Source organism: Tamandua tetradactyla, chromosome 2, assembly GCF_023851605.1.
Source record: "Tamandua tetradactyla isolate mTamTet1 chromosome 2, mTamTet1.pri, whole genome shotgun sequence".
NCBI classification, from domain to species: Eukaryota; Metazoa; Chordata; class Mammalia; order Pilosa; family Myrmecophagidae; genus Tamandua; species Tamandua tetradactyla.
The window spans coordinates 115,270,282-115,291,455 of record NC_135328.1 but is presented as its reverse complement, the minus strand read 5'-3'; the positions used below and the strand labels follow the sequence as shown (position 1 = coordinate 115,291,455).

The 21,174-nt window shown below is 41.1% G+C and overlaps 1 protein-coding gene across 3 annotated transcripts in view; it reads left to right on the top strand.

The window, feature by feature from the left end:
• NTRK2 (neurotrophic receptor tyrosine kinase 2) overlaps positions 1–21,174 on the top strand; it is a 371,375-nt gene that overhangs the window by 181,706 nt on the left and 168,495 nt on the right. For all 3 annotated transcript variants that reach the window (XM_077148538.1, XM_077148537.1, XM_077148540.1), the window contains one exon: positions 19,436–19,624. In XM_077148538.1, the coding sequence (XP_077004653.1) occupies positions 19,436–19,624 (189 nt within the window). The remainder of the gene's footprint in view (positions 1–19,435; positions 19,625–21,174) is intronic.

Sequence of the window (21,174 nt, the reverse complement as noted above, 5' to 3'; positions counted from 1 at the left end):
TGATTGTCAGCATTATCTTTATAAAATGCATGCTTACACTATCACAGGGCAAGCACTATTTTTGTGATATTGTGTGTGAATTTTGTCTGAGTTCAGTATGAATCAATGAGCTCAGCTCACAGCCCAAAGAAAGACCTTTGGCCCAAGTTGTTGATCTTTCTCAAGATTTCACCTTCATTCCAGTACTACAGTATCTGACTGAGCTCCCCAGGCTTGGACTCAGGCTCCGGGCTCTTCCTCTCTCTTGTTATCAACTCATCTTATCTGAAGGGGACAAGGGTGATGTGAGAGTCTTCCTCATCCTGGGCCCCTGATTTATTTTGTGTGGGAATTGGAGCCCCACCTCATGCACAGCCTAGCAACACTACCTGGAATCACTGATTAGAAGCCTCAGTTCTTTAGGTTAATCTTGGGAGAGAGCTAGATTGGGCTGGACATCTGGGAGAAGAGCTGGAAGGCTGAATTCTAGACCCACCACTGGAGCCAGTGCAAATGTCTAATGTCACACCATCTACCAGGAATTTATGAAAGTGATGACCTTCTGGAAGGGGACCTAGAAGAGAACCAGAGGTTCAGACAGAATAGCTGTCTACCTCCTAGTCTAGTCTCATGAGCCGGTCTTTCTGACTAACATTTGGCATTGAAGAGTTAGAACTTTACTTGGCTCCATTTGTTGCCTTTATGGCCCGGGTTACCGAATCCTTCCTCACCTTGGTTCCTTTCCTTGGGGATAAGGATCAGAATACCTCCTTGATGGTGTTGTGGGGAGGCTCTGATAAGAAGATGCCTTTCACATAAGAAAAATGTAGTGAATGCTATTTCTTCCTGTAGTACTGCACACAGTAGATTTTCAATCTAAATGCTTCTATTTGATGGATTGATTCTCTGGGTATCTTAGCTGGCTGGGGATGCTGTTACAAAGTACCACAAACTGGATGGCCGAAAGCAACAACAGTATATTGTCTTGTGGTTTGGGGGCTTGAAACTGAAGTATAGGTGTCAGCACAGTCATGCTTCCTCTGAAGTATATAGGATTTTGGCACAGGCTTGCTGGCCAACCATGACATAGTTCAATTTCTGTTTCTATCCGCCTCTGTTTCTCTATCTGACTCTTACCAACTGTGACCATATTTCTTCTTCTTAAAGGACGCCAGTCACATTGAATTAGTCCCCACCCTAATCCAGATGGGCCTTATTTTAACTAATCACATCTTCAAAGACCCTATTTCTAAATAAGATCACATCCATTAGACTTAAGGTTAGAATTAGGATGTTGCTTTTGGGAGGTCAAAGTCCAACCTGTAACACTAGTTCTACAATGGACAAGCAGTTATCACAGCTGGAGGTGCTCAGGAAGGTTTGTTAAATGGGTACAGCATGGCACCTGTACCCCTACCCTTTCTCAGTAACCTCCCCTCCCAGTACAGCATTCCACCAGCTCTCAGGGGGCTACAGGTCTTCCTTGTCTCTTGCTTTCCTGCCCATCAAGGTGGCTTCCCTTGATCCTTCATTCCCCAGGGCCCAATTAGCAGGTTGACCTGCTGTTCTGTCAAGCCAGTGCTGTTTTTTTTAATGGTTATGATGGTTTGATATGTTCTTTTCACCAGGGATGGTTGCACTTGCCCTGGAGGTTTCTGAAGTCACATAGCCAGAGCTCAAAGGTGTGGGTCCCTAATGGTGCGTCACAGGAAGCTGGTGCTGCCCTGAGCTGGTAAAATTGTCAGGGCCTAGCCCTGTGCCGGCCTGTTGCAGGTGGCAGAAGTTTTATGTCATGCACCGTGTTGGGACAAAGAGTTGAAAGTGGAGGAGGCTTCTCCCCAAAGAGTTTATCATCTAGTCAAAGATATAAGAGAATAGATCATCATAATGTGTGGCTATAATAGAGGTCTCCAGAGGGTTTCATGTGCACAGAGAGAAGAAACATTTAGCCTAGTCAGAAATGGCTCAGATGCATCCAAAAGGAGTTGACTCGAGTAACAAAGGATAAATAGCAAAAACTGGGAAAAGGGTAGGCTTTGGCAAAGACAGAGAGTCAAGACACAGCATGGTAAGAGCATAAATCTACTGATTGCCACTGCAGGTGGGAGGGAGGGAACTGGAAGAAAAGAGACTGGACTTAAATGAGAAGCTTGGGTTCTTGATGTGGTATCATTGATCCACTTTGATTAAGAGTGGTAGGAGGAAATGCCATATGAACAACATTTTGGAAAGTTCTCTCCAGTGGTAATATGGAAGATGGGTGACAAGAGAGTGAGATAGAGGCAGGAAGGTAGAGTGGGCCTTGGCAGCAGCTGTCATGAGAGCTGGAGAGGACTGGAGCAGCGGTTGCAGCTTTTGGGGTCAGTATTAGTCCAGCCACAGACGGCCCACTATTTAGAAGAAAATAGTGGGCTCTATGTTTATGAAAATATCCTAGACTCTTCTCATATTCAGAACAAGTCAGAGAGTTTTTGTAAAGGGAGAGAAATGAAGAGTCAACTGATCCTAGGATTCATCTCTTATCACCTTTCCTGATGATTTGGGGTAACTTACTAGAGTTATTGGTCCTTCCCTGTCAATTTGCTATAAAAATATGACATTTCTGAAGAGAGACTGTTAGAAGCTATAAAGTGTTGCAGAAAGCTAAAGGCTGTGCTGCTATGTGTTTCACTCATTATTGAAAGAGAACCTTCCTGAAAATGGTTCTAATAATTTTTGGGGTTGAAGAAACCCAAGGAAGAATAGTATATTCTAGGAGATGCAATGGAGAATGTCTCATTGCATAAAATTCTCAACTTAATCTTTAAACATTATTCTTGCTAACTTCCAAATTTGAGCATGCATAATCACATAGAACCAAGCTTCCAAGCTCAAGCATTCCAATTTAACAGTAACTCAGTTTTTTGGGATAACGTTTAAACCTGCCATAAACACTTACTCTTGGAAAGATATACTTTCTCGTATCGTGGCAATCTCCAAAATTATCTGAGAAACTGGCCCTCATGGGCAGACCTCTCATCTTCCTCTTCATCTGATCGATAGAAGGTAGTTTCTCCAAGCAAAGCCATACTTCGAACTAATTTAAAAAGAAAGAACTGGGAATTTCATTTTAAGTTAAGCACATTTTTTCCTTTCACAATCAATTCATTCTTCATGATTCTTTATTTTCCCCACCAGCATCTTTTACTTTAGTGTTTTAAGGAAGGGGTGGCTTATTGCCGAAGTCTCCACAACGCAGAGGTCTACAAGCGATTATAGAGTCAGGCTTAGATGATATATATTAAAAATGATAAATCATTTTCCAGCCTTCCGTAACACTTTATTTTCTCTGGATCCTTACCTCCTTCTGATTCATGTACCTGGACTGATTAATGCCCCATCTGCCTCGTTACACTTTAATCCAGAGCTGGTGTTTGATTTGCCTGCCAACATTGATAGCCAATAAATTAATCATGTAGCCACACACTTGCCATGCTGACTGCTGCCAGCATAAAACTGCCCATCAAAAAGCAGGCGATTTTGAGCCTCCATTTATCTAGTACCCTCAAGACTCACATCTTCCCAGCAATTGGAGCTGCAAATGCTCATTTCTTCACAGGCCTGGGCTGGGAAAATGTGAGAAGGCTAATTAATGCATTCAAGGGATCCTACTGAATCAGCAAGTCCCTTAAAGGCACAACAGACACAAACAGGCAGCTGCAGCTCCTTGGGATTCAAAACAACAACAAAAGAGCTAGTTAAATATTTGAATAGCTAAAGTATATGTCTATTCATTTCCATGGAAATTGCTAAAATAGTCTGTCTTCCCATCTCCAGAGGAGTCAAAGTCATTGAAATCCCAAAGTCTTTCATCTTGTCAAACATGTCTTTGAAGAACACGGCATTTGCATCTCCATAACAGGGCTGATTCAACATTACTGGTAATAAAACTCTGGGCATGGAAGGACTCCACAATATGGTACCCATTCACTCCTGCTACTGGCGATACAGGACTGACCAATTGAAAGTAAGACTCCTCTTGCCCCGTGCCTGCATTCATTTGGCATCTTTCAGCTGCAAATGGCTTGAACAATAATGAGAATTTATTGTGTCACATATATGTACCATGAAGGAGTAAATACCAAGCTTCGGAGGGGCTACCATCTAAGTCCAAAACAATGTGACCTGGATTTACCTTTTAACTCTCTTCCATTGGGTTGGCTTGATTGGAGACAAACCTCTCCTGGACACAGGAAGGGTGAAGGATGACTTCTGTCCTCCCAGGGACCTGTCTGCCTATTCATCGGGAAAGAGAACTTCACTTACATCAATCTTCATATGCAAATGTTAGGCTTTGTTATGCACTCATTCTTGACCCAACCAATGTGAACAGGGGATGAAATTGTTGATCTATTTAGCCGGGGGGTGGGTGGGCACCCAAATGAAAATAATTACCAGTGGATGAGAAGGAAGTGAATACTGGTTGGCAAGCAAGACTACAACAAAAACCAGAAATGATAATCCCCACCTACACATTTCTAATTAATCCTGGTTTAGGTGGAATTTTATTCACCCGGAGTCAATTACTTTATGGTGTCTGAGGAGTAGATGTGTTTAGATGGTTTTTCAACCAGGTCCATAAGAATTTCTAATGCACACCTACCTTGAAGAACACCTGGGCATATGGGATACTTCAGGGTCCCCACTCAAACTCAGGGCCAGATTCCCAAATGAAGAAGGTCATTATACACCACGAAAATATTTCCTGCATTGTGCTTTACATCAGCCTACGACAAATGTTGGTTTATAGGGAACAAAAAAAGAATTGGCATGCTCTCTATATATGAATATGAATAGTGTAGGCATAAGTACAAATATAACTATGAATATGGAGTAGAAATTGCAAAGGCTTTTCCAAACACATTTAATGTGCAAAAAAACCCAGAGCAAAGAAGAATGGAGAGGGTGGCCTTCCTTTATATTGGCCTCACTTGGTGACTTGGAACAAACTATCAGTCTGAGCAAGTTGAGATCTGAGTCATTGTTTAGGTTTTCCAAGGAAACGAAAGCTCATGGGAATTTGACCTAGAGTGTCTGCCAGAACCTGTGGGCTCGTCACTCTCTTTGAGGGCCAGAAGCATCTCTTCTAATATGATTCCCTGAGAATCCACCAGTTTCCTTCCCAAAGACTCTCTGAGTGCTAACCAACATTATTTTGCTGAGAGTGGGGAATTGGGGGCACATTTCAGGCAATCATTCACCCTATGTTAAGATAGTGTTAACAGGGAAAGTTTTTGTGTGTGCAACCAGACATCACCTGCCTTCCCTGCAGGGAGCTTGTGACAGCTGAGAAAATGTTTATGGAGCAGTTTGAGCTCTCCCTATAGTGGTACAGTGGAGAGGCAAAGCTTGCATGTGATTCTCATGTGTCTGCCAATTCTTATTATTAAGTAGAGATTGCCCCTGACTTTCTCAGAGTTCTAAGCTTGGAAACTAAATATTAGGAGTTCCAGGTTCCTTTCATTTTTGTTTGTTTGTTTTTTTAATCCACTCAGGGAAAATTGTGGCTGACTTCGTAAATAAAAAAGCTTTCTGAAATTTACAGTAGATTTTAAAAATGCTTTGTAGAGTTTAATTGTGAATGACTAAGATACAGACCCACTGAATTTTCTTAGAAATATTCCACATGCTTAAAATGAAAGAGAGAAATAGTTGGCTTATTTTTTGGTTTTAAAATTAAATGTTTGAAATATGGGTTTTTAAAGCTTCTTGCCACATTCTGAACATGTCTAATTCCATCCATTCTCACTTGAGGCTTCTGAACTTTCAATCTGTAGTATTTAAGACTTCTAACCTACTCTTTTTTTCTTCAAAACTGCTATAGAAGCTGATTAATTTTCCTTAATTAAAGTAATATCTAATCTCTAGTAGGATTCCTGGCATAACATTAGTATTCAGTAAATATTATTTTTTAATTGCTTTTTTGCAGAGCACAAGACCTTCTCTTAAGATGAGGATAGAGTGCCCCTAAAGCATCTGAGTATTATTTAGCAGGAGAAAATCTAGGCCAGTTGACGGAGTGCTTTTCTTTAAATTGAACATGATCTCACATTCCCAAAATACCCATGCTCAGGAAAGCTATATAAGGCCCTGTGACAATCTTTTCTCTGTCTTCTGTGTCTAATGATTAGTGCCATAGACTGTTACCGCTCAAATGGACCTTAGTGCCATATCTCACCCTTTGCCTTCAGACGGTAGGAAACAGTCTCCAAAAGGGGAAGTGACTCACCTGAGCTCATGCAGTTCATTTCTTGCAGCGTCTGGAAGGTACACATCTTCTGACATTTAATCCAGAGTCTGGAGAACTGTACTCTAAGTATTGCTCACTTGTAAATACAGTCTTCAGGGAGGTCCCTCTGTAGGGCCACAAGTGAATCAGGAGGGTGACAAATATATTTGCATGATAGGATGGCTTTAATGCTGGGTGTATAATTTGTCTATTGGCATTTCATTATAGTAACTATACTTTGGATTGTTATGCTTTTTAAAAATGGTTATTCTTATTCATTCATTCAACAAGTATTTATTGAGGGTGAGTTCTAGGCACTGGAGAGAGGGATGACCTACACAGGCAAGATCCCAGTAGCAGATAATGTTGATGTTTCATCATATCCTCTCAGCTCTCACCAACCCAGTACCTGCCCGGTGTCCTACGGCAAGCACCCAGAACTCTCTGACCAAGAGATTTCCTCAGTTAGAAGGCCTCAGCCTATGGCAGATGGCATTTGAAGAAGAAGACTCTAAAGTGGAGTATAACCCAGTCAAAAATGCATCTATCGGGAGGGCCACGGTGGCTCAGCAGGGAAGAATGCTCGCCTGCCATGCCAGAGGACCCGGGTTCGATTCCCGGTGCCTGCCCATGTAAAAACCAAACCAAACCAAACAAATGCATCTATCACAAGTTTCCTTTTTTACCCTGTCTGACTTTCTCACTCCCTTACTGGTATTTCCTAGGATTTCTTTCCAATAAACTATTTCCATTTGAAACCTTGAGTTGGGGTCTGTCTAAGGCCTAGTATGAGACAGGCACTGCCTCCTGGAGCTTAAATTCTAGTAAGGGAGATAGACAAACAGTGAATGAAATAAAGTCATTTATTGGTGTATGCTGAGAAAGGTGTGAATATCTGAGGAGCTCCTCTGGTTGAAGTGGTGAGGCTGAGGTTCCTCTGAGGATGTGATATTCAGCCTGAAATCTAAAAGACGAGAATTGGTTAAGCACATGAGGATTTTGGACAGAGGCAAGAAAAAATGGGAAATGAGCAGAAACAGAAAAGAGACCAGTGTGTCTGTTTCATAGGTAATGCGGTGGGGTTAGGGGGACTGAGTGGGTTGAAAGAAGTTGCATCATGTGCGATTGGACAGTAATGATCAGATGTTTATACCAATTGCAGAGAAAAACCATTAAAGGAGCTGTATGCAGGGGAATGAAATAGTGTGATTTATATCTAAAAAGGGCTACTCTGGCAGATAGGAGGAGGCAAGTAATTATGAGGCAGGAGATGAGTTCGAAGGCTAGTGAGTGAATCCAGCAGTGAAACCCAACCACTGTGAGGGAACAGAATGAAATAGAATGCAAAACCATAATATGTATGCATTTACCTGTCTGTCTCTATAAACATTTAGGTAGAGTTCATAGCTTTTGGGGGTGCAGATCCTTTGGAAATATGTTCAAATCTATGGAATTTCTTTCCAGAAAAATGGACATATGCATGGACACACATCTTTGAATTGTGATACAGAGTTAGGAAAGTCAGGGAAACGGTCAATAAAACCACATATATATTTGTATTTATCTTTATCTATGTGTATTGGGTAAAGTAGTTTTCCTAATGTAATAAGTAAGTCCCAAAGTGGATAATGATTAAGCATACTAGTTCATTTCCTGCACATGCAAGAGTTGGAGGATAAATAACTCAGCTTCATTGCCCCTTTGGTAGAACAACTCCAAGATGTATTCTATGCTATCTACGATCACCCAACAGAACTAGGAGAATCAACTAGTTGCTGGAACAGGCCTCTGCCAGCTGCAAGTCATAGTTTCCAAGTTTGCCCTAGATGTCATCTCCATTCTGACCAAGTAGAAAAGGAAGGAGAATAGAAAAGCAAAGCATGTATGTGCAGTCATTGTGACCTGAAAGTGTTAACCATTTCTTTTGCTTACATAGCTTTGGCCAAAATTTAGTCATATGACCACAACCAACTGAAAGGGAGGCTGGGAAATCTTTCCTAGCTGTGGGCTCAGGAAAAGGAGAAAAACATAGATTCCGTGCAGTAGCTATCTACTTCAGCAACAATACACTTATTTTTCTGTGAATTTGTTGCACGGGAGATGCTCAATGCTATTTCTCTTAGCAAACGATGGAAGTAAGAAATCACATTGGAAGCTTGAGAGAAAGGAAGGGATGAAGCCAAATGGAGGACCCTTTGCACCATTGGATTTCCATACACAGTTTAACTCAAAGCAAGCGCTCTTCCTAGACTGTGGAGATGGGACTTTCTTTTATAAAGATTACATCTGAAATACAAGGTTAAGATCATATTGAAGTGGAAACTTGGCCCCTAACCGCACTCTTCTGTGCCCCGAGGATCTGGAATTAATTTGAAGCATGCTATTATTCACTCGGATTATGTGTCAGTAGGAAAAGGAGATGATTATGTTTTCACAAAATGATTCTTTCCGTTCGTTTCCCCTCCACTCCAATGACTAGTAATCCTAATTCTTTGTTTGGAACAACAGCCAATCAGCCACTCAATCCAGCACTTACTTGGTGTCTACTCTGGGCTCTGCACTGTTTTGTTCACACTTTCCCTCAGCAAGGAAGCCCCCAAAAGGACTTTCTTGAGTACTTTAGGGAGAGGGTGTGGTCATCAGTATTTCTGTTAGAAATCGCCTTTTCCCATTTCTTAGAAAATTTTTCTTAGGGGTGGAGGGTGTTGAGTTTTCCTTTAGAATACGAAGAAATCATATTTGAGAACATAGTAAATTTTAATTTCTCCATAGTCAAAAGGGAGAATAAGCTTATTTGTCTCTACTAAGAAAGGAATTTTCTGAAACAAACCCCCAAATATTCAGAAACTGCATTCTTTTGAGATCAGAACTCTTCTGACAACAATGTTTTGTGTTTGTGTAATTCAGCACCCACAGGGAAGATCAGGTTTCCGCCATTGCCTCTTTCTGGCTCCTTCTTCTGATTCTCTTTCTTGCTTCATAAATATTCCCTTTTCAATCCCCTAGATTTTTGCTCTTTCCTTTTAGAGACATTTGGAAAGGAATCCTTATTGTCACTTGTTTTATTTAGTTTGAACACCCTCTCAGAGTTGTCAATGCATTAATGTGTTATTATTTCCAAAGTTCCTCCTCTCTGGTCAGTGAAGGTTGAGCTTTCTTCAAAAGGGGATGAATTTAATGAATTCATTAATTTCATAATTTACAGTTTTTGTTAGTCTGGATCTCACAAGGAGGAATTTCTTTAAGCATGTGACAACTACATTTGCTTTTGAAGGAGCCCTTTCTTTTGCCATGAATAAAGTGTCTCTTATTAAACGGAAGATAAAAGAATGCTTGGCAGGACTCTACTCCCAATGGGTGCAACATCACAGGAAATTGAGAAATTGTTTCTTTTTGGCCTTGTGGGAAAATCTTGCTGGTGAACATCAGTATGAAGGTTTTAAGACTATTGCTTAAATCCTTCAAGAAAGAGTTGTTGAATGAGGATCAGCTTCCAGAGGAGTGATGCCAATTTGATCTTTCTGTGTTAGCTCATTAGATTGTCCAAATACTCTGGGGTATGGCTGAAAAAGTCTTTTTCTCTCCTGTGTAATGACTGTGTTAGTGTTAAGGAGAACTTAGAACTATTTTAATGATTTAGGAATAAGTTTGCCAAAAGTTGGCCTCCATCGGGTGCCCTTTCCATCATGCCTTAAAGAAAGGCGCTGTGTGTGCCTAAACAAGAAATGTACCCCATTCTCCAGTTAAACTATGGCCTCTAGAACTTAGGGTAAGTCCAGTACCCTGTTTCCTGAGCTCCAGACCGTCTTACCAACTGCATGCTCCCCCTTTCATTTTCTCAGCATGGGCACCTTATTTGGGACTTGTGTTTTCAGTTTATCTCCTAACTCTGTTTCCCTTCTAGATTCCAGGGAGACTCTCTGAGTGATATGACGTATCTATACACTTCGTTGTCTGAACTCAAAACCTTCATTGTTCCTGTATTAATCAGGGTTCTCATGGAAACAGAACCAACAGAAGATATCTGTAAATATGAGATTTATAAAACTATCTCACGCAACCGTGGGGACAGAAGCGTCCACAATCAGTAGGACAGGCTGCAAGTTGGCAGCTTCAATAAAGTCCCTCAATGAACTCCCCAGGAGAGGTTGGCTTGTCGAAGCCGAGAGAGAGATTTCCTTTTCTGAACTCTCCTTAAAAACTTCAGATGATTAGATTAAGTGTCACTCGTTGCAGAAGACACTCCCCTTAGCCGACTGCAGAAGTAATCAGCTGTCGATGCAGCTGACATCCTCATGGATTAAGCCCATGAAATGGCCTCACAGTGGTAGGTAGGCCAATGTTTGCTCGACGAAACAACTGGGCACCATCATTTGGTCAAACTGACACATGAACCTGACCATCACAGTTCCCTTTCCACAATCCCCTCAACTTGGCATCAATTGCCAAGGCCTGTCAATTCCCCTAAATATGACTAACAGTCATCCCTTTCTCTCATCCTCCTACCTCCCCAGTACACAGTTCAAACCACAGTTCTCTCCTGTCTTGATTTCTCTAAATGCTTCCTTAACCAGTCTCTTGCCCTCAGCTTGTCCCTCCCATCATCCAGTTTTCTCCCAGCAGCAAAATGATATTTCTAAAATTAATCTTGATCATGTGACTTCCTAGCCTGAGATTTATTTTTAGGGCCTATCCCTGATTTTCACCATAAAATGCAAACTCTTATCCCTTGCTCACATTTCTCAGCTGTTCCCCCTTCCCAGTTACACTAGCCTCATTGTCAAATGCAACATTGCACTTTTGGTGAGTTTGCTCCTGCTTTTCCCCATTACTAGAAAGTTACCGGAAAATTCTAACTTCTTGTTCTGAAGTCAGAGAACTCTCTTTTGACTTCCCCCTTCCCCCTAAATTGGAATCAATGCTCCACCTTTGAATTCCCATAGCATCTAGTATAAGCTCCTTGAGGGCAGGCACCGCAGCTCATTTCTCTTTGAATCCTCTTGCTAGGCCCCTTGAATAAAAAAAAAAATGAGAATGAGTGAATACTTACAGTGTTTTTTTTCATATATAACATTCAATCTTGACTGCAGTGTTGTAAAATTTGACTGATTTGGGCTCAGTATTTTTGTAGCATTGGAAAAGCCATGCCATTGAAAGAGTAAAAGTGGATTTGGAAACAAATCTCCTACTCAGTCACTGGCGACCGTGACCTTTGCTAAATCTATCAGCCTCTCTGAGTCTCAGTTCTGTGTCAATAAACAGAGGATAATATATTACTCCCGGAGTTGGCTGAGGCCCAAGGAGGAAGCGTCTGGGGTGGGTGGAGGCACTTCACGGTTGTGACTGCGCACATGAGAAAGCTTCTTATTGTCCTCATATCCGCAGTTCTCCTTAGTGCACCTGTGCAGGGGCGGGGAGGTGACACGGACGGAAGCGGAAGTGCCTGCCAGGTCTCTGTTCAATTAGATGGAGCCTAACTGGCAGGGTAGAAATAGGAAAACAGTCTACCTTTTGCTTTTCCACCAATAGGACTGATAAACATACTCCTTCCTGCTCATGCAGTTGGTGAAAGTGAGACCTGATGTGGTTTGGAAAGCAATTCGATTACATGTATTGAGAACCTTAACTATATTCATCCCTTTGACCCAGTAATTCTAGGATTGTCTTAAGGAAATGATTTTTGAAATTAGGGAGGGAAGCTGGTAAGATGTGTAAAGGTATTCATCGCAGTTGTGTGTTTTACAATAAAAGATTGAAAATAATCTGAAAAGAGTCCCCTGAGGGATTGGTATTGCCTTGTTTTTATTGGATTCTCTGTAAAATAGAAGCATGGTTTTAAAGAGAAAATGCTTACATAAAAAGCAGTCTTAAAAAATTCAATCCATGGTTTAATTAAAACTATACAAATCAAACAAATGTATGAAAACAAAACAAAACAAAATGACCAGTAGGACAAATGCACTTGGTTTTGTGTGTGGTGGTGGGAGGGGGGGATAAGTCGTAACTAAGAAATCTGCAGGCATGGCCTCTGCCTCTTTGGGCTGACACCCAGTGAATGAGGTTTACTGTCTTCTTTGCAAAGGAATCTTTCTGTGGCTTTGGATGGAGGCCAAGACTTCATCTCTTCTTCTACAACCTGGAAGAAAGCATTCGGCGGAATATCAATCAGAAGCAAAAATCTGCTTAGAGTTTGGAAGGCTGAAGTTGTAGGGTACCAAAGAAAGAAAGCCTAAACTTATACTTGGAAAAATAATAATCGTAACAGAAACTTTGTCGTGTATTTTTGAATGTGCAAAGAGTATTTATATACATAGTTTCACTTAATTTGGCTCTTCTGTCTGGATAGCTTTCTATCCTACTGCCTGTGAAGCTTGCTACAAATCTGAAGAGCAAGGAAGCACAGTTTCTTATTTCCGCTCCTTTTCTTTCATCCTTCTCCTTGCCAAGGATGTCCGCCCTGTGTAGCATTCACTTTAAAACCTGTGGAAACTACAGGTTTTAGTAGTTTTCTGGAAGGGGACCTTCTTGGCCCAGGAAACAAACATTTCACGGTGGCATAATTCACTGAAGGATCACCTCCAAACATTTGTCAGCTATGTATGCCTCATGGAGTCTTAGGCTATACATGGCACAACACTCAGTTTCAAAACACAGATACTCCAAACCACAGAGTTGCCATGAGCTGCCCCCTGTCACACAGCAAGTCGATATCCCTTTATCCTTGACTCCTCAACCAGCCAAAGTGTCAGCTCTTCTATAGGATATTGTGTTCCTTTTAAATTTCAATTTAATTTAATTTTTCACCGCCTGTCTCAGCTACAGAAAGCTCTGTTTTCTCTTATTATTTTCCCACATTTCTGTGGTTCAGAACCATAGAAGATTTGTCAAATGCATTGTGTCTTCACCCCTGCAGCTTTCCCGTTAGATGATTCAATGTGAGGCAGTGCTCTTTCCACTTAGGGGCAAGAGAGAAAGGGAGGAAGAAAGAAAACTGCTTAGAGACATCAAACCTGAGTTTGGGCCATATGTCGTGAAGACAGACCGCTGTCTGTTATCTGATTTTAACCTCCAGCATTCTCAGAATGTGAAATAAATCTTTTCGCAGAAATCCCCAGGTTAGTTTCCAGGTGTCTGAGAGGAAGTTTTGGCCCCAGTTGAGTTTACCTTGGGAGTTTGTTGTGTTATTTCCCTAAAGACAGCGCTGACTGCCTCTGGTTTACGCTTCTCTTTCGACGTTTATTTTATGTTTTGTTGTGGTTTTCAGATTTCTCATGGTTTGGATTTGGGAAAGTAAAATCAAGACAAGGTGTTGGTAAGTAGTTACGTACTCCTTCTTTGGATAAATAATGAGTTCATGTTGTTTAATGAGGATGAAACTGCTTAGACCCTTTTTCTATTCCTAGATTCATTTTCTACGGTCCTGGTTTCTGATTTGTTGGAGGATGCTTAGATTTTTCCAGAAAAGGGCACTATTTTTACTAATCGAGTTTGGTAAACCGTTTTGCATTTTTGAAATGGACTTCGTTGTGTTCTGTGGGAAAGTGTCAACTGTGGTCCTAGTTCTGGATTGTGATGGTTAAGAGGTGGAAGGAAATAGAATGGAATTACGGTATAACTACATGGACAGCAAATAGATGGATAGATGGTGGAATCTTCAAGCCTGGACAAGTTTGGGTGTCAACTTTCTTCCATTGACTGAGATGTAATGGAATAGATTTCTGAATTGGTAAATCAGCCGTTCATTTATGACCATTTCACTAACTTTCAAAACAGACTCTACAGTCCAGATGCTATGATTTGTGCTTGATTGCATTCTATTTATTGCATTTAAACTATGTGCTGACAATTGCAAGGCAGAGTTTGGGGTTTACCAACTGAGTGCAGATGATATGTATTGAAGCACTAGGGTTGAAATCAGGTGTGATCTCCTGGGACCTCCAATTTGTAGTATTTTTATGAGTCCAGACACAGTAGACAGGAATTGTTTAGAAGGCATGAAAAGACAGGCCATCTTGCATCTTTCCTGTGCTTTTCTGAGCTTTGATCACCCTGGGCATCTATTGGTTAGTATTTATTTTGGTAGCAAGAAGACTGCTGTAGATAAAGATGGAAGCAAAGGAACTGTATCAGCGTCCTGGAGTTTCCCAGTTCTGAGCCATCACCCTTACTGTTCATCCCATCCTCTCCATCCATATAAGGAACCCTGTTTCTGAACTTGACATCAGACCCTTTCCTGTAGGGAGCCTCTATTAGTCTGTTTAGTGATCCAAAAATGACCAACTGTGTGAGCCCAGGGGTGGCAGGCTGGAGCAGATTGGTCCAGACAGAGAATGTGTGCTTGTTTGAAATGATGTACAGACCCTAGAAAAGCCATGTTTTAATCCTAACCCCATTTTATAAAGGCAGCCGCTTCTTCTAATTCCTATTCAGTATTGTATGTTTGAAACTGTGATCAGATCATCTCCCTGGAGACGTGGTGTAATCACGATGTAATCAAGAGTGGTTGTTAAACTGGATTAGGTGACGACATGTCTCCACCCATTCGGGTGGGTCTTGATTCGTTTCTGAAGTCCTATAAAAGAGGAAACATTATGGAGAATAAGAGATTCAGAGAGAACCAGAGAAGAACGACATAGCCACAAGAAGCAAAGAGTCCACCAGCCATCCACCTTTGGAGATGAAGAAGGAAAATGCCTCCCAGGGAGCTTCATGAAACAGGAAACCAGAAGAAAAAGCTAGCAGATGATGCCTTGTTCACCAAGTGCCCTTCCAGCCAAGAGAGAAACTGTGACTGCATTTGCCATGTGCCTTCTCACTTGACAGAGAAACTCTGAACTTCATCGGCCTCCTTGAACCAAAGTATCTTTCCCTGGATCCTTTAATTGGACATTTCTATTGACTTGTTTTGATTGGGACATTTTCTCAGCCTTAGAACTGTAGACTAACAACTCATTAAATTCCCCTTTATAAAAGCCATTCCATTTCTACATTCCAGCAGCTAGCAAACTAGAATAGCACGCAAGGGGATGAGTCATGCTGACTTGAACTACCCTGATGAATTCCACGGCAAAGGCTCTTAACCAGCAATGAGAAAGTGGAGATGTGGAAATGTGGTAGGTCAAGTTCAGCCAGCTTCAGTCTTCCACTGGGCAGCTTCCCAGAAGCAAATTTGAGGTACAGTTGTTGATAGTAGCTTTCCAAGATACCTGGGGGACTGTACTGCCCGGGTAGTCTTCAAGGCACCCAGCTCTAAACCTCTGTGCTGTGTGTGTATGGGAAGGGGGTGTGTCACCCACAAACAGCACATCTGGGGATCTTCCCTCTTCTAAGTAGCAATTCACTACAACCACTTAAACATGTATCCAGGCCACTATGCACTGCAGAGAGGTACTTTTTTTTTCCTGGAAAGTCTCAAAATATGGCTCTCCCCTTTTAGGTCATGAGAAGGGGTGGGAGGGCGGAGAGTACTTTTCTGGTGAGAGTGGCACTTCTGTTTACAGTCCATCAGGACAATTATCACCCCCATTACCATGGAGATATTGTTGATATTGAGAGAAGGGGAATCTCCTCTCCCAGATGACCTGCATGGATTCTTATCACAGGGAAATAAATCTACGTTAGGCTTTAAAAATGTCTATAAAGTCATGTCTGCAGGATAAGTTACCAAGCAGCTCTGATGGAAGAAGAATGTCTCTGCATCTGAGACATATTAAAATTAAATGGGCTAAAAATTATTCCAGGTAGGGCTCCTATTTGTCAGTTCAGTCATCTGAACTACCTACCCCAACCTCAGCGAATGCACACATACCCAGCAATTTAAAACTTTTTATTAATATTATAATACACTTTTGCAAGTCCTCCTATGAATTTCTGATAACGCTGCTATGATGTGCCCCTGACTCATCTTTCTGACTTTCTCATGGCGTCTGCTCAGACACATGCACCGATACACAAAGACACTCCCTGTGATACGCAAGACAAGCTGCTGTCACATTATGTAGACATTCATTGTCCCCGCTGAGAGCTTTTCTCCCCCTTCACAACTTTGCTAGATTCTGCACTTCACTTATAACAAAGTGTTCATAGAAAAATGGCCTCCATCTCTGCAACCTTGCCAGTCGTAGCAATCTTCCAGGATTTGGAACGTCAATAACGAAGAAAACCTCACTCAAATTAATATTTCACTTGATAAATTGTCGAGATTTATGTGTTGCTCAGATTTGTCAACAGTGACTTTCTGGCAAGGTGAAAAGGCTTTTGAAAAATTATCTCTGGTGCTTTAGACCGCTTCTATGCTTAAACACTGCTTTTCCTCAAGCAGTGACCCCATTTCCTTGTGATCCCTTACATCAGAGTTGGAGGGTTTTCATTGGAGAGGCCGGGGTGGGGAGAAAAGGATTATCCTTTGGAGGAGGAAGTGAAAGCAAAGAGAAAGTACCTTGGTTGAACTCTACATGAGAGTTCAACTGTGTACACTGTAGATGATTTAAGAACTGTATTCCTGGGGGTATTGCAAGATTGTCGTTTAAGTATCAGCCTCCTCAGAAATGATGGAGTGCTGCTGGGATGTTGATAGCCTGGCCTGAGCCAGAAGAGAATCAGAGAAGAAAGCAACTGGGGTCTCTGCATTTCTCATTGTAGCATGGGTTCCAGAAGGAAACGTCAGTGACTTTCTGGCAGCATGTGGAGTATTTGAAAACGACAACTCCTGCATTTCTGGGGGTAAAGGTGCAGCCTGGAATCTGTTGAGAAATGAGGGCCCTTGGCTGCACCCCCTCAGGGAGCTCAGGCAGTAGCAGTAGCATTCCTTGGTAACCTTGTATGAGGGAACAGCTGTACCAGGGACAGGGCGAGGGGCCAGTCCTGGGAAGATTTTCCTGATAAGATGCAGAAACCTTAGCCTGCTACATTTCCATTTTCCATCACTGGCCAGAATCTGGGTTAAAACTCTGGGTGATCTGGGCCTGTCAGGAAGCAAATCATAAAACAGGGATGTTTAAGGAAATTAGAAAGAACTTGTTTTATTGGTGCCTTTAGCAGGAGTTCTGCTTCTGCTAACAAAGGTGAGCTAGGCATCAGAAGCTCACAACTGGTAGATTTGCCTTGCTGGGAGTGTTCTGTGGCTTCTAAATTGGCTGTGTGAAGACTTGTTTGCAGAATTGAACCAGAGTGTATCATTAAAGGCAATGTAAGTGCACATCCCCTTGAGAGAATGCTTTAAAAAAATTACCTTTAATAGCAGTTGGCTGCCTCCTGCATTGCTTGTTTAAGACAAAGCTAGCTGGGGAATGTCCAATTGCTATTAGTGCAAACTGTGATAATCCCCATACGAGAGGGGAAAAATGAATCTTGGGATAAGGGTCACCATTGCATTCCCTAGGTGCTTCAATAGCATATGACAAAATAATTTTTGTTTTTAGAATTGCCATGCTTCTCATTGAATTGGTTAAATGTGAGCGAGAAAGGAAAGAATGGACAGGGTTGCCGAAATGTGTATCCTGGGGTGTTTGATGAAAGCTCATTCCCTGGCCTGGGAAGTAGAAATTCAGACTTTCCCTTTCCTGGGGTGGCATTTGGCTTGGCTGGGGTTTTGATTCTACCTGTTCACTGCCCTTCTTCTGTCTTTTCCACCTTATCCTTTCTCTTCCCTATCTTCTTCTGGAATCTGCCAGTAGCAGTGCCAATGGTCTATTTGAGTTGGAAACTGCATCCATTCAGTACACTTCATAAATGTGTAATATAGGTCTAATATATTACACTGTATTATGTGTAATATAGGTCGCATGCGTGGAGCACGTACCATAAGCGGCTGAGATAGTAATTGCCTTGAAAGTTTCACATGGGACTTCAAGTCAGTGAATCCGATTTTGGTGGCAAGCAGTATGTGGTCAGTAGATGAATTGTTTAGGAAAGACACAGTAGGCCATATGTATGAGCATATGCATTCTGAGACTCTGGACTAGAGAATTTATGTCTTGTGTGAAAAATGCTATGATTATTGCTTTAGTAGAAGGACATCCATATAATGACTCTATAAATAACATTTCAGCTAACAGCTAAATGCAAAGCAAGTGACTTTACCAAGGGATTGATTTTTCATTCCATTGTTGTTATGAAACTATTTTGTAGGCACAGGTGGTACAGCTACTCACAGAATATAGAGAAGGAGGAGCATAGAATAGGACAGTCAATGTACTTCTGGTCCATTTAGTATTCTGGTTCATTTAGTATCATGCCTAATAATAATTCATATTCAAAATGTTCTTTTAAATTTACAAGCCATGTTCATATTACTAGTCTCATTCCAGTCTCATAAATTAAGATACCGTTATTATTTTGCACATTTTACAAATATAACTAGATATAGATGTCCAAAGAAGGTAAGTGACTTGTCCAAAGAATAGGAAAAGGAATTCAGGTCCTCAAATTCCTATAACACCCTTCAGTATCCTGTGAAACAAGATACTTGATTCATGCTGGGGATTGCAATGAGAGTTTTCTAAAGATGTTGTGAGAGCAAAGAGTAAAAATGTATATTAAATTACAGGAGAGGGATGTAGAGAAATTGGAGCCTTCATACATCATTGGTGGGAACATAAAATGGTGCAGCCACTTTGGAAAACAGTTTGGCGGTTCCTCAAAATGTTAAACATAGAGCTTCCATATCCCCAGAAATTCCACCCAAGAAAAATGAAAACATTTGTCCATGCAAAAATCTGTAAAAGAATTTTCATAGTGGCGTTATCCAAAATATCCTAAGTGGAAACAACGCAAATGTCCATCAACCAATAAAAAGATAAACAAGATATGTTATATCCAGACAATGGAATATTGTTCAGAAATTAAACGCAACGAACAACCCATACATGCTATAAAATGGATGAACCTTGAAAACATTATGTGTAATGAAAGACATCGGTCGCAAAAGACAACATATTGTTTAACTTCGTTTATAGACAATGTGGGAGTGGCGGGTGCCCAGGGCTGGGAGTGGGGAACAGGGCATGAATGCTAATTGGGATGATGGAAATGTTCTACAGTTAGATCGTGGTGATAGTTGCACAATTCCGTGACTATACTGAAATCCACTGAACTATTCATTTTAAAGGAGTGAATTTTATGGACAGGAATTACAGCTCCATGAAGTAATTAAAAAATTACAAGAGAATATGTGTTTTCCAACTCCAGGCCCAGCTTCGGTTATCAGCAATGACGATGACTCTGCCAGCCCACTCCACCACATCTCCAATGGGAGTAACACTCCCTCTTCTTCCGAGGGTGGCCCTGATGCTGTTATTATTGGAATGACCAAGATCCCTGTTATTGAAAATCCCCAGTACTTTGGCATCACCAACAGTCAACTCAAGCCAGACACATGTAAGTACAGCTGTTTATACTTATTGGCCCATTTGCTTCACCGCTTCATCAACCAGCATGTTTAGCAGAGCCCTGACAAAGACATTACTGGAAGAGGGGTGAAATGTCTGGGTATTCTTGGAGCTTTTGGCCCATGAAGTAGATCCTTTAGTTTGTTGCTTATGGAATTCTCAGGGTGTGTCTCCTGCTGGGATTGGAATACACTTTCCCCAGCCATTTAACATAAAGTTGAAATCAAGGCATGCTTATCTTGAAAAAGATAGAGGCAGAAACCGGGAGTATCATTAGAATGCACATATATCAGTTATAGAAGACAGGCAATTGAGGTCATTTAAATTTAGTTTATTGAAAGTAATCAAAATATACATCATAGGCAGTCAGGAATGTGTTGTGTTGCACACAGGTGGTTCAGGTAGTTCTGTATTCTTTGTTCAGTCCTAGTTCTCAGCGTGAATTCCTGTTGTATTCCTGTTGCTGCCACAATGAAAAAAAGAGACACAGAAACAGATGAATCTCCCGTTAAGTTTTTTTTTTAACCAAATTAACCTATTAACATCTGTAGGGAATTGTTGGTTTTAGAAGCTTGAGATTTTTCTCAGAGCCCCTTACACTATCTTTTAAGATACTGCTCAGACATATTTTAAAAATGAAGTAGGGCCTTTAGAACATTAAAAAACAAAACTACAGTGAAAAATGGCTGCCATTGAAACTCCAGGTCTTCTTCACACATGAAAAGGGAGCCATGCATTCTAGCATATCAGGTAGGCCCAGCTCCCAGGGGTCCTTAGATGGATGGCACTGATGGGTGAATATCTTCATTTCCAAGGTCTTGCCCAGTCATAAGTACTGTACTCCTGCCCTGCCTCAGAATTAGGATAGAATTGTTACAGTGTTAGTCTTTGAGGACTGATTTTCCACTGGAAACTCTCATGGGATAAGGGGTATCAACAATGGATATCAGATTTGTTCATCTATAGAGGAAACACCTTTTACTTCCTCCTATTTGTTCAAATTTATCCCAAGGTATGTTTAAGGTTGGATTTGAGCTTAATTGTTAAGAAGAACTATATTAAAAACTTGAAATGTGTGAGACTGGACCCCACATAGATTTCAGTTGATTATGTACTATGACAAGAAAAATAGAAAAGCATGTTAGAAGAATATTCAGCTCCTTTAAATATTTGATGTATTATTTGAAATAAAAGTATTGTTAATTCTTATTATCGCCATTATGGTGTGAACAGGATGAGTGGAGGCATGGCTTAAATTGTGCATTCTTTGATGAGGTAAGCATCCTCCAAAGGTCCTTGAAGCACCCAGCATGCATTTGAATATAACTATTGTTTATCGAATATGCCAATGCAGGACACCATGGTTGGAGAAACTCTCATGGTTTTGATGGTTCTCACTCATAGAAACAAAAATCCAAATGGATCCTATAGAATAAAGTGGATTAGTTGGCTGAGTGTTTGTAGTTCTTACTGTAAGTGCTTTTTTCCCTTTAGGAATCCTAATAGACAATTTCTAAAATTTACTTTCTTATTCTAAAA